Source organism: Helianthus annuus, chromosome 4 (genome assembly GCF_002127325.2).
Source record: "Helianthus annuus cultivar XRQ/B chromosome 4, HanXRQr2.0-SUNRISE, whole genome shotgun sequence".
NCBI classification, from domain to species: Eukaryota; Viridiplantae; Streptophyta; class Magnoliopsida; order Asterales; family Asteraceae; genus Helianthus; species Helianthus annuus.
The window spans coordinates 55,225,117-55,236,979 of NC_035436.2; the positions used below are offsets into that span (position 1 = coordinate 55,225,117).

The 11,863-nt window shown below is 37.6% G+C and overlaps 1 protein-coding gene and 1 long non-coding RNA gene across 5 annotated transcripts; one reads left to right on the forward strand and one right to left on the reverse strand.

Annotated features, from left to right (window-relative positions):
- Positions 1 to 3,677: 3,677 nt before the first annotated feature.
- Positions 3,678 to 5,348, reverse strand: LOC110933422. Its single transcript, XM_022176646.1, has one exon. The coding sequence runs from the start codon at positions 5,346 to 5,348 to the stop codon at positions 3,678 to 3,680; it is 1,671 nt and encodes a 556-aa protein (XP_022032338.1).
- Positions 5,349 to 9,096: 3,748 nt separating this feature from the next.
- LOC110936452 lies at positions 9,097 to 11,081 on the forward strand. 4 transcript variants are annotated; one of them, XR_002590028.2, is made up of 3 exons: positions 9,097 to 9,717; positions 9,828 to 9,984; positions 10,786 to 11,081. It is a non-coding gene; the product is annotated as an uncharacterized LOC110936452 (long non-coding RNA). The 4 variants fall into 4 exon arrangements; XR_002590029.2 differs by lacking the exon at positions 10,786 to 11,081 and having other exon boundaries at positions 9,097 to 9,522; positions 9,667 to 9,717; positions 9,828 to 10,130; XR_004891111.1 differs by lacking the exon at positions 10,786 to 11,081 and having other exon boundaries at positions 9,097 to 9,522; positions 9,673 to 9,717; positions 9,828 to 10,130.
- The last annotated feature ends 782 nt before the right edge of the window (positions 11,082 to 11,863 follow it).

Sequence of the window (11,863 nt, forward strand, 5' to 3'; positions counted from 1 at the left end):
CCAACCTACAATGGTGTAAAGGTTCAGGAGGGCTTATTCCCTCGGGAGATTGGGAGGCCGGTGCTGGGTGTGAAACTCCAGGGGGTGCCGTTAGTCGTGATGCAGAGTTTATTAGTAGTATAGCTCTTAAAAGAGCGAGCTGTGCAGTCAAGCTGATGAGGTGCCTTAAACGCCTACGGGACCCTCAGAGCGAGTTCCTCTTGCTTCGTTCTTGTATGGGTGTTGCTAAATTACTGTTTGGTCTTCGAACATGTCAACCTTCTTTGGTCGGGGGAGTTGTCTCTATTTTTTATGAAGGCCTCCGGGGAGCATTAGAGGGTATTGTTGTTTGTGGAGGTGCCTTAGTGGATGTTGGCTTCTCTCCCAACTCGGTTCGGAGGCTTAGGGATTTGTATGGCCGAGGATGCCTCTTCATATGCTTTCGTGGCTTCAGGGGCCCAATCTTGGGGTTTACAAGACCACATACTCCGAGAATGTGGTGGGGATGTTTTAGACTCCGATTACAGGAGTGCGTTGGACCTTTTGCATAGTTCTCTTCCCGACCTTGATATTGGCGGTTTCTACATTAAAGACACCGCCCCTCCTAAATCCCAGAAAATTCTGGCGAATGCCTTATATGGCGAAATTGTCAAGAGGTTTGAAGAGAAGTTTGTTTTATCCCCTCAGCAAAGAGCTGTGTTTGAATGTCTACGTGCCCCACATGCTCAGGATTTTCTGTCTGTCGCACCTATTGAAGGCTTGGGGCAACACATGTCGGCTGTGGAATACCGTGCTATCCTTAGATACCGACTGATGATTCCTTTGTTCCCAGTTGACGAGCCATGTCCGGTATGCCGCAAAGCGTGTTTAGATTCTTTCGGCGAGCACGCGATCCACTGTAAAGAGCTACCAGGGTTTAAATATCGGCATGATTGGGTGAGAGATGTGTTATGTGATGTTCTTAAGCGGGCCAGGATCTCTGCCAAAAAGGAGGCTCCAGTAAATTTCCTGACTGACCCCTTAGAGGGGAGGTCCACTTTATGCCCGGCGGACATCCTTGTGTTTGGATGGGAAGGGGAGAAACACGCTTGTGTAGATTTAACTGGAGTCTCCCCCTTGTCGGGCTCAAGGACAAGGGCTTTGTCGTAGGGCAAGCGGTGCTCAAGGCAGAGGAGAGCAAAGTGGCAAAACATGAGAAAGCCTGCCTAGAGAATCAACATGTGTTTGTCCCGTTTGCGTTTGATACCTTTAGTGGTCTCGCTCCTGACGCTGTGCGACTTTTGAATCGGGTTCAAAAAGTCGTTAATAGTAATTCTTCGTTTCTAAAGGTTTCAAACTTTGTATTTAGTAGAATTGGTTTTTCTATTCAAAAGGGGGTGGCGGCGCAACTTGTTGCCCGACTACCTGTTATTGCTTTGTAATTGCCCCTTTTTCGTGTGAAATGATATTAATATATAAATTCACCCAAAAAAAATTATAACGAAAAATAAGTACAATCCATTCATTGATCATTTACCAGAGTTCAACACCCGTTGTTTCTCGTCTCTCGTACACTATAAACTCACGGTTAATTACGAAAAAACGGCTTCCGGTGCTCACCAAATCTTAATCTTATGATGTTACCTTGCTTCTACCAAATTTGAGTCCCATTGTTGTCCAAACAATAGATGAAGAATAAAGTAAAGGGTAAGATGACATTCATAACTCAAAAATTGTCGCTAAAACCTTCATGCGTAAATCAACTTGCTACTACTTTGCGACCAGTGGACATTTTGTTAGTGCTTTTAGTGACAATAATTTGGGTTTCATCTTCGCTAGTTATACAACAGAACAATTATCGTTTTTGGTCGCAAGCATTAGCTAATTTTGCAATCGTTTTAATTCTTGGTTGCAAATTTGTCGCTAATGTGCGTTTAGTAGCAAATATTGGTTGCAATAGCCTGTTTTTTAAGAGAAAAAACGACTTTATCACACAAAAAGAACCACGTGGACCATCGGTTGATAAACTATTCAGGCGAAACCGATTTAAACAACCTTGGTTGCGAAAAGCATGAAAGTATCCGAATCCAGATGACGTTTCGATATCTCAACACAATCTTTTAAAGCCAACATTTTCCATCCATAATTTCCATTCACATTAGCACTCCAATCCGTGTTACTATCTGAAGTAGATAAGTAGATAACAGTTCCTGTATGCAACTTTTGCTTGCAAAAAAACACGTACCTCCGCAGCAAATCATCGCTAACGGACCTTGGGATTTTAAAAACCATAACAAGAATATTGTAAAAACCATTTAAAGTAATGTAAGATATATCATGTTATTATGATGAATCAATAAATCAGTAGAGATTGAGTAGTTACCATGATCTCGTGGTGTTATATGGTGCAAGACTGTTGGTGTTCATCATTGGTTGATGTTGAGTGAATAAGTGAATGTAGGACATCAGACAGATGCATGATGCTCAACATTATAAAATGAGAGAGGGGTGAAGGGACAATGGAAGTACGAAGTTGGATTATTAGTTTAGGAGAAGAAATGGGAAATAATGAGAACCCATATTCTCAGGTTTGCGTGACTTAGGGAAGGGTTTAAATATAAGCAAGCATCAAGATCGCAACTCTTCAGCTGATTTGTTGAAATTAAATTCCATTGTTAGGAAACAATGCAGGCAACTCTTCGAATTCTTTTTTATTATCATTTTGTCTACATTTATTTTATCAATTTAATTCTATTTAAGAACACTTCAATTGTTAATTTATATTTAAAAATTCATTTAACCCATGTTAAAAGACCATTGTGCCCATTTATTAACCCCATTAAGTTGTCGTACCATAAGCATAAAATATTGCAATTACTTAAATTTTGCCGGTATCCTTCAGAAATGCTTTATAATATCAAAATATGTTAAAACCTTATAATATATTAGTTGGTAATTGTTGATAGACCGATTTACCCTTATTAACTAGCAAGGTTTTCCCTTGGGTATATTTAAGGAGATGAGTAGAGAGGGTTTTAGGTTAGATAAATCATAACACCACATAACTTTCGACATCCTCTCTCTCTCCACTAACCATGAATTCATAACCCTGTGAATTTGGTAATCACCATCAGTAACATACATCCTACATGGGAACCAGATCAAGTTGACTATCATGTCTACATCGATGTCTGCATCAATCACTGGATAATCTGCTGGCATATCTGCTGTAACAGGTATTATATACATGTTTTTCATTACATATTAACACAACTGATCTACATATCAAAGTATCATCTTATATAATCGTATTTTTGGCCTCCTTTTGCTCTCTCATAATTCACATAACTCCTAAACACGATGATCATATGAACAAGAGATATGCTAATAGGAGAATGCTTCAAAACCACACCAAAACTCAAATACATTGAAACGAGAAACATATGTCTTACAAGTAAGCTAGGAAGGGGTACCATTTACATAACTAAGTACTTCACACATTAACTAGAAACCAAAAAACATCATACTTTTTAAACAAGCATATTAATTCGACCTCGATCCCTTTGGATATACATTGAAGGGTAAAGGTGTGGCCCATGAAAATAACATTAGCTCTGCACGTGAATGAGCAAATAATCATGTGTTAATACAACTATACATGTATAGTAGGAAGTAAATATAGTGGGAAATCTAAATTAACTTACTTCATTACTAGAAAGTTAGGGTTCTGCATGCCATTTGTCAATAACTGGCAAGTCTTCTCGTTTTAGACTTGGAACTTCCATAGATGGGCCTTGAAGGGTTTTGACAATCTCCTTAGTCTCACCTAGAAGTTGGGCTGCAGCTTTGACACATGCCTCCCTTTTCTCTATGACATCTGTGTGGCATTCCATTGCTATGACTTGGGGTAAGTTGGTGAGACATGCAGCCAGTATGTCAGCAATCCGTGATGATATCAATTCATCAAATGATTTCTTTTGGCTTTCATTGTGATCGCCGATGATTGTTTCAGTGATATGAGACATCGAGTTGGCACAAATAGCCGTGAACTTAGAATCACCGTTCTTACTTTCCACACCTTCGTTAATCTTGTTTTTGGCTTTTCCTAAGAAAAACCGAACAATTTGCAATGTTGCGTCCTCTTGACAAGCACTTGTAGTTACTTGGGGAGCAACATCTTTCAACTTGATTCCCAACCATATGTGGTAGACATCAACTTCTTCCCACAACCTTTTAGCCACCTTTTGAATGCTTACATATTCAGGTGTAGCATTGAGGTTTTTCTCCACAAGTGTCACATAGTCAAGACCTTCCCTCACACTTTTCAACAAGCTATCAACTTCCATGTTTTTTATCATGCGAAGAGTAAGCACAATGGTTGCTAAGGTTACAACCGCTAAGCTCCAGCAATCACGACATTCTACTTTTGATGATGAACATTGAACATGATGATCGTTGTTGCCGAACATTCTAACTCCTTGAAAACCTTTAGTAGTTTTGGTCTTAATAAGATTCATGAGATTTTTGGGTTGTTTCTTTTCACTCCTCCGGATCAATTGCTTAAAAGATTTAGAAAGACCTTTCAGTGTTCTCTCAGCAAGCTCCTTATCATTTTCAAGTTGCAAAACATAGTTGATTCCTTTCAAGTCGTTTGTTTTGTTGCCCGATGAACAAAAGACGAGTTGTAATAACCAATTCAAACATCGCAGACAATACAAGACACATATCGTAAAGAAAAATGGGTTCAACGCAATTACCTTGCATACTACCACAACTCCTTTCTGAAGTTTTATAGAAAAATTCAGAATTAGGCTTTTCATATTCTTAATGACCACCATGCGTTTGTGGCTACGAAATGGAAATGGAATGCAACTATCTTTCCAATCAGATAACTTCTGAGTCCAATAGCTTTCTACTTTACAAACCTTAATATGGTTCCGAAGGCTTTCGATGGACACCTTAAAGCTTAATGATGCAAAACATCTAGAAAGTGGTGCAACTGTACCAAGTAGGACTCCGATAAATTGTACTATGAGAATCCACTGCGTTGACTTGCCATAAGCTGAACCACAGTCGTCAAACGTATATTCTGAAATTGACCAACCAACAGTAAAGATGTGCAAGATAGTGGTTAAAGCACATATTACCCCAGAGGCAGTGGTTGTCGCCGAGCAAGCAATGATGAATTGGGGGCTGCCACTTCCTGCCATGATCCAGTAGTTCTCTACATATGGTTCAAGCTTCTCAACTGTTAACATCTCTCCGTTTAACTGTTGAATGTATGTTGAAGCAGCTTCATGAGCTTTTTGGTATTTGAGTTCTATAATCTGCTTGGATTTCAGAATCGCTAAAGATGAAGATACATGGATTATTAACAATGCGAGTAACATAGTCACATAAATTGTGGCTATTGTGGGATACGAAACACCAAATAAGACCTCCAAGGGGTCAGGGTACCCTCATTCTGAGACTATTCCAGGAATCTCAAAATAGACCATTTCAATATCTCTTGGGAACAAATCGGTAGAATAGACTTAAGTGATAGATACGAGTGTATTAACCAACATCCCAAGTTTTACATTCCAGTCAAACCCAACAACCCGACATTCCTCCTCGGAATGTTTACCAAATGTCCCTCCCCGGGACGCATGCTTAGAAAAAGAGCAGTAGACTCACCTTAGATTTGCTCGGATTATTAAGTTACTTTACCCGTTCCAAGTTGGTCAACCAAACCCTACCGTGGTTACCAATCAACATCAATTTCACAATTAAACAAGTCATTACTTTTGCATAGTTTACATCTCTCACAAGATCACAGTATATCAGGTAGTAAATACACATTTCTAACACAAGTTCACATCTCATGTGAATGTCACAAAGTATCACATAACATAATAGGTGAGTTTGCCATACATACTAATCGAACCAAGTTTTCTTATTCTCATTGACATGCAACAAGGATCATATACCCACACAAGTATCTATCATCATCATCATCATCAACATAGGTACCCACTGTTCAACTCATTTTCTTACACGACAAAGTATCAAGCGACGAAGGTTCATTCTTCGTCAAAAATGACTTCGACGAAGATCCCATAGTTCGTCACCTCAGACGACGAAGATCAATCTTCATCGAACATGGTTCTTCGTCGTGAGCTTCGTCGCTGTACCTCCTCAACAGGTTATCATGATCACTAACCCTAATCATTAGTTAATAGTTACATCGTGATACACGTTCATCAACAATTTGTGCCACAATAATCATTCATTCAATCCGTGAACATTATTCAAATTAATTCAATCTTTATACATCAAATGCAAAAACCATTCCCTTGAACAATCATCACCATTATCGATCACCCTATGCAAAGCATTAAACAATTCTATGCCGTATCTCAGTGTCACAAGTTATTCTAAATCACATTTAGAGTTTGCTAGTATTGAGTCCTATATCTCATTCCTTATGACGAATCAGCAATTAAGTACCACGTATTACACAGACTAACACAAACATCATTACATCACGGGATTATCCTGGGATTAAACCGTACAATTGTGTTCATCATCAATTCATATTAAGTGTAACCAATTCGTCTCCCATTCGGCCTAAACATCCCTATTTCATTTAACACTAATTATCAATGAAGTCCCTAGTTCTCTTGTATCATTCAAACAATGATATCGACTAGTGTCATACATGGAAATTGTCAGACTCACATATAAACAACCCTAGTATGCTTTTAACCTAATTCACATACATGCTCAATTACCACAACAAGAACTCAATTAAAAGAATGATAACTAGCCAAGAGATATGTGTTACCAAATAGGAATGATAAGCTGGGATGAATAAGGGGGCTTCGATTTTGAGTAGGCTGTCTTCGAGCATGTATAGGAGGAGAGGGCTAGGGTTTGAGAAATCACACAACCGTGTGTAAGTTTATTATGCGAACAAGGCCTGGCCCTGACCAGGTTTTTCTTGGGCTGAAGCCCATCTTGGCGAACAATATACTTCGTCAGACACAAGGTGATGAAGAACTACCATTCTTCCTCGAATAGAAGATGACGGCGAAGCATATGCTTCGTCGAAGACAAGATGACGATGAACTATCATTCTTCATCGAGTACAAGATGAAAAATAAATGACTCTTAATGTTGTTCATCAACCAACATAACAATACCTAAATGGTGCACATAATACAACATAAAATGATTTGCTAAAACAGGATTGCCAGACAACTGATGCGTAGGGAAAGGACCTTGAGATTTCGGGTTGCCACAGCTAATAACCAAACACAGTTTAATTGGATCAAAGGGAGCGTTGGATCAGCCTGCGTGCGGGGAACAGAGCATAAGTCCTCTAAGAGCTGACCCGGTTGGGAACAAAGTGTCGAATGGTGCTATAATCAAGATAAAGTGTCTGACTGAATACCTGAGCGTATGGTTATCCGGACGGATGACCAGTCGATTGGATGGTCATTCGATCAATGGGTATAGTTTGCAAATTGTTTAAGTCTCAAACGTTGTGATCATGGTGTCCTGTAAAACAAACAAGTGTCATGATAATCAGATCATCTGGACGGATGGTCATCCGATCGGATGGCCATCCGGACAGGCGATCAGTGAGTGAAGTTTTGTGACAGTTTCCAAGTTTCGGGTTAACGGAGACGGTGTAACGACGCGTTAAACAACGGAAACGTACCAATCCAGCTCGTTCAGTCGGCTGGGAACCACCCCATCTCAAACCGACGAACTGTTTATGGTGAGTTTCATGTTTGAACCCGTTAATTGGCTCGTTTTTCGGTGAAAATCAGTTTTCAAGCCGGCTTTTGACTAAGAAATGAGTTAATAGCCAGTTTGAGTCCGATTTCATTATTGTTTTGTAGAAAAGTTGAAGGAGAGTCAAAAGCCAGTTGTAATATGTGATGTTCATCAGATCTGAGCCGGAAACTAGGTGAAATTTCGTCGGATCTGGTATAAGAGTGTGATATTTCCTTAGATTTTGTTTAAAAACTGTGAAAATCTGTAAGATTTGAGGCCGATGATGCTCCATAACAAGTCGCATAACCCATTGCGTGGAAAACACCTTCAAGAGGCCCAAAAACAGTTGGTTTTCATGAAATAGTTTAAGTGTTCGTGTGATTTTGATGAAGAATCTTGTGTAGAATTGATAGGTCCGAAACGATCCAATTTCAGTCTCGGTTCGGTGAAAAATAGTGAGACGGGTGATTCGAGCCAAGAACAATAGATAATAAACAAGAAAGATCGAAACTTTAAGGATTGGAATAAAGATATTTGATTGATTTGATAAGAACATACAAGATAATCCACCCCGGGTGAGCTCCCCCAGGGTGGTGGCTCACAAAATGCACACCCTCCAAGTGAGGTGTCGTAATCTATATATAGTCCCTGAGCCTTGTCCTTCAAGCAAGCCGCCTCTTGCTTGGAAAACCTACTACACTCACTAAAACGTCCGACTATCTATACTATATTATAATGCATGAGGGAGGGATTCCCAAAAGTTAAGAACTTCTTCCCCCCTTATTTATAAATAAACCCCTAAAATGAGGGTAAAGTGGTCTTTTAAACCATAATTATTTTTTAGTCCCTCAATCTATTACATTTAAATCCTTGATATTTAACATAATTATAGGTAATATCTATACTATATTATAAAGCATGAGTGAGGGGTATTTTAAAATACCCAAAAAATAAGAACTTCCCCCCCTTTATTTATAGAAAGACCCCTAAAATGAGGGTAGTTTGGTCTTTTAAACACTATTTATTTTTTAGTCCCTAAACTTATTACATTTAAATCTCTGAGGTTTTAACAAAATTATAGATAATTAGTTACAATTCACCCATCCACAACTAACTTATATTTTTTTATGTATTCTTGACATATCTTATAAACTATATTGTTTAAAAAAATACAAAGATAACATGACAACCTACACATTTTTGTTGACGTTTCGGTGTTTGTGTTGGTCCATATTGACGTGTGAATTAAATATAAAAATAAATAATGTCTTAGAAGTGATTAAAGACCAAACTTACTCTAAACATGAAAAGTTTTAAAGATGACTTTATATCCTCACGTTTCAAACACTTCGAAATTCCCAATTCAAAATTCAAACACGCTCTTATCTTTCTTGGATCCTCCCGCTTCAAACAAGTTTTGAAAACCCTAATCCCAATTCAAAATTCAAACACGCCCTTCTCTTTCTTGGTTCTCTCTCTCAAATTCAGATATTCGAATGTCATTCAGCCTCACCCTCTCTCGTTACTCTCCATTGATCGGAGGAGTTTGTGGTGCAAGATTTCACATCGCCTTCTCTGTTTGACATGGAAGGGTTCTTATCAGATTTTCTGATGGATACCCAAATGGGTGGAGAATCATTTTCGCTCTCTCATCACCATCCTTACTTCTCCCTCTCCCTCTCTACTGAAAAGTTAGGTTTTTTTTTCAACTTCAGTTCACCCAAAACCCTAAAACCTCCAATGTGCTCTAATTCATCAGGGAAATCTCAGTCGATGGTTCCTCCTTACATTGTACTAAAGGTTTAATTTGCTTAATTTTTGTTTTTTCTTTTCGCCTGTGGATAAAATGAATTTAGTTGGTGATTTCGAAGCTTAAAGTGGGTTTAGTTTTCTTTATTGTTGTTGTTGTTGTTAATATCTCCTGTTTGGGTTTCTTCCTCTAAGATGCAGATTGATTTGGCTTCACACATTGTTAGGGTTGTGTCGACTTTGAAGGTACTGTTCAATAACAAAAACTTATTGCCTGGATATATATGTATTGCATTTATTTTTAGAGTCACACAAAGGGGAGATGGACTAATTTGATGTTTTTTTTTATTTGTGAGATTGCTTAAACATGTGACAAATTACAGTGAGTCTAACATGTGGTCGTTGCTTGGAGGGTTCCAATAGCGAGGGTCAGATGATCCACACTTGAGTAATTCTCATGATTTTATTGATGATGCTGGAAACATAAGAAGTGGCTACAAAAAAGATGCCCTTGTGAGTGAGATGTTTGACTTTTGCAATTTATATATTTTGTTTATGGATACGTAGTCAAAAACACGGAAGTTGAATTATCAACTTAAACACAAACTTGATGGGTTCTTTAAAAGGAATATCATAACAGGTACCTCTATCTGCGATTATTTATAGTTCTGTTGTAAAACTGTATGTTTATAAGTTATAATCCTTCTAGGAACTATAAATTACATATTCAAGCTTGGCATGAAAGCACTTGTTACAGGTTATAGTTACTTTATTTTATATCACACTACTGTTGACCATCACCTACTCCTCAGTTATGTGTTTTAAAATTTAAATGAGTTAAATGACTGATATTTTGTACTTTCATAAATATCTGCATGTCCAATTTATTCAACAATTCAGTCTCTTTCACCTGAACAATATGTTGGCCCATCAGCTACATGCTATAGGGTTGTGAGGCCACCGATAGTACATGGTTCATTCATACCCAAATCTATGTTTACCCCTTGATGGGTCAAAATTTTCTTCTTTAAATCCCTAATATCATTAATATATTTAGTTTTTTGTGGCATCTGGCCATCTGCAGTTATTAGCTTTAGTATATTTTTAGTAGTGGACCTGACATATTATTCTTTTATTGTTTACTTTTGCTTCCTTATATACTGTGTAGATGACGAATCGTCATTTAATCTCACGCGATTAATCGATTTTTCTTGGTAGCGAATATTGTGACAAGAATCATGCCTTTATTTTATGAAAATGGTAATATAATATTCATGATTGGTGCTAAAATATATTGTTTATCTTTTGGAGCAGGTTGATTTGAATAGAGCAGAGGTGGCTTTGCTTGAAAAAGTTTTTGAACCTAATATGGAAACATAGATTGAAGCTGCACAATATAATGCAGAGTTACAAAGGGTGGTGAGATATTTGGGAGTTAGTAAAGAAAATATACAAGAAGGATCACTTCGTTGTGATGTCAATGTTTTGTCCGTATAGTTAGTTAATTAGAATTTGTCACTAAGGTACTTAATATCGACCCGCTTACGTATTCTTGGATTGATTGGGTTGTGTTTTATCTTGAATGGTCCATATAGAGAAATATTATTATTATAATTATAAGCAAGTATTTTTAGTTAATAAAAAGAATATAAAGAAAGTGAACAAAAAGTGTTTTAAGTGGGTTGACATAACCCAAGCAAACCTGCCCCGTTTCAAGTTTCAACCCAATAAAAGATGACCCGTCAATCACCCCATTTTGCCCAACACCTCCACTTTTTGCTTATTCGCTAAACTAGATAAAGTGACAGTGAAACCCTTTTGCTACTGTATTCGTGCTTCTTTACCTGAACTTCCAGAATTGAAGCGCCAAAGATATGAAGAGATGCATGTAACCATCCAGGTTCTTTTTCTTGCAAATGAAGTAAATATATGTCGTACACAATCCATGATATACTAGATTTGACAAGATGGTGGGTTAGTCGGATAATGGGGGTATTGATTTGTATATTGGTTTCTAAATTGATTAATTTGTATATGTCATACTCAACCCATGATATACTGGATTTGACGAAAATGAGTTGTCCCAAACGACAACTTAATATTAATTTGTATAGTGGTTTCTAAATTGATTTTGTATGTGGTGATAATTTATATAGATGAATAACTAAAAGTATCAGTTCTACATATATATAGATAAGTAACTAAAAGTATCACTTCATCATCATATCAACAAAAGCAGCCATGACGACAATATGCAACATTTATCTACTTGTTTCATTAGATGGACGGTATACAAAGTTACCAATTCTTTGTAAGGGTTAAAAACATAGAAGCATTTGTTGCAGATAGAGAAAAGGGTCTGTTAAACATCTGAGGTTGAGTCATTTATTTG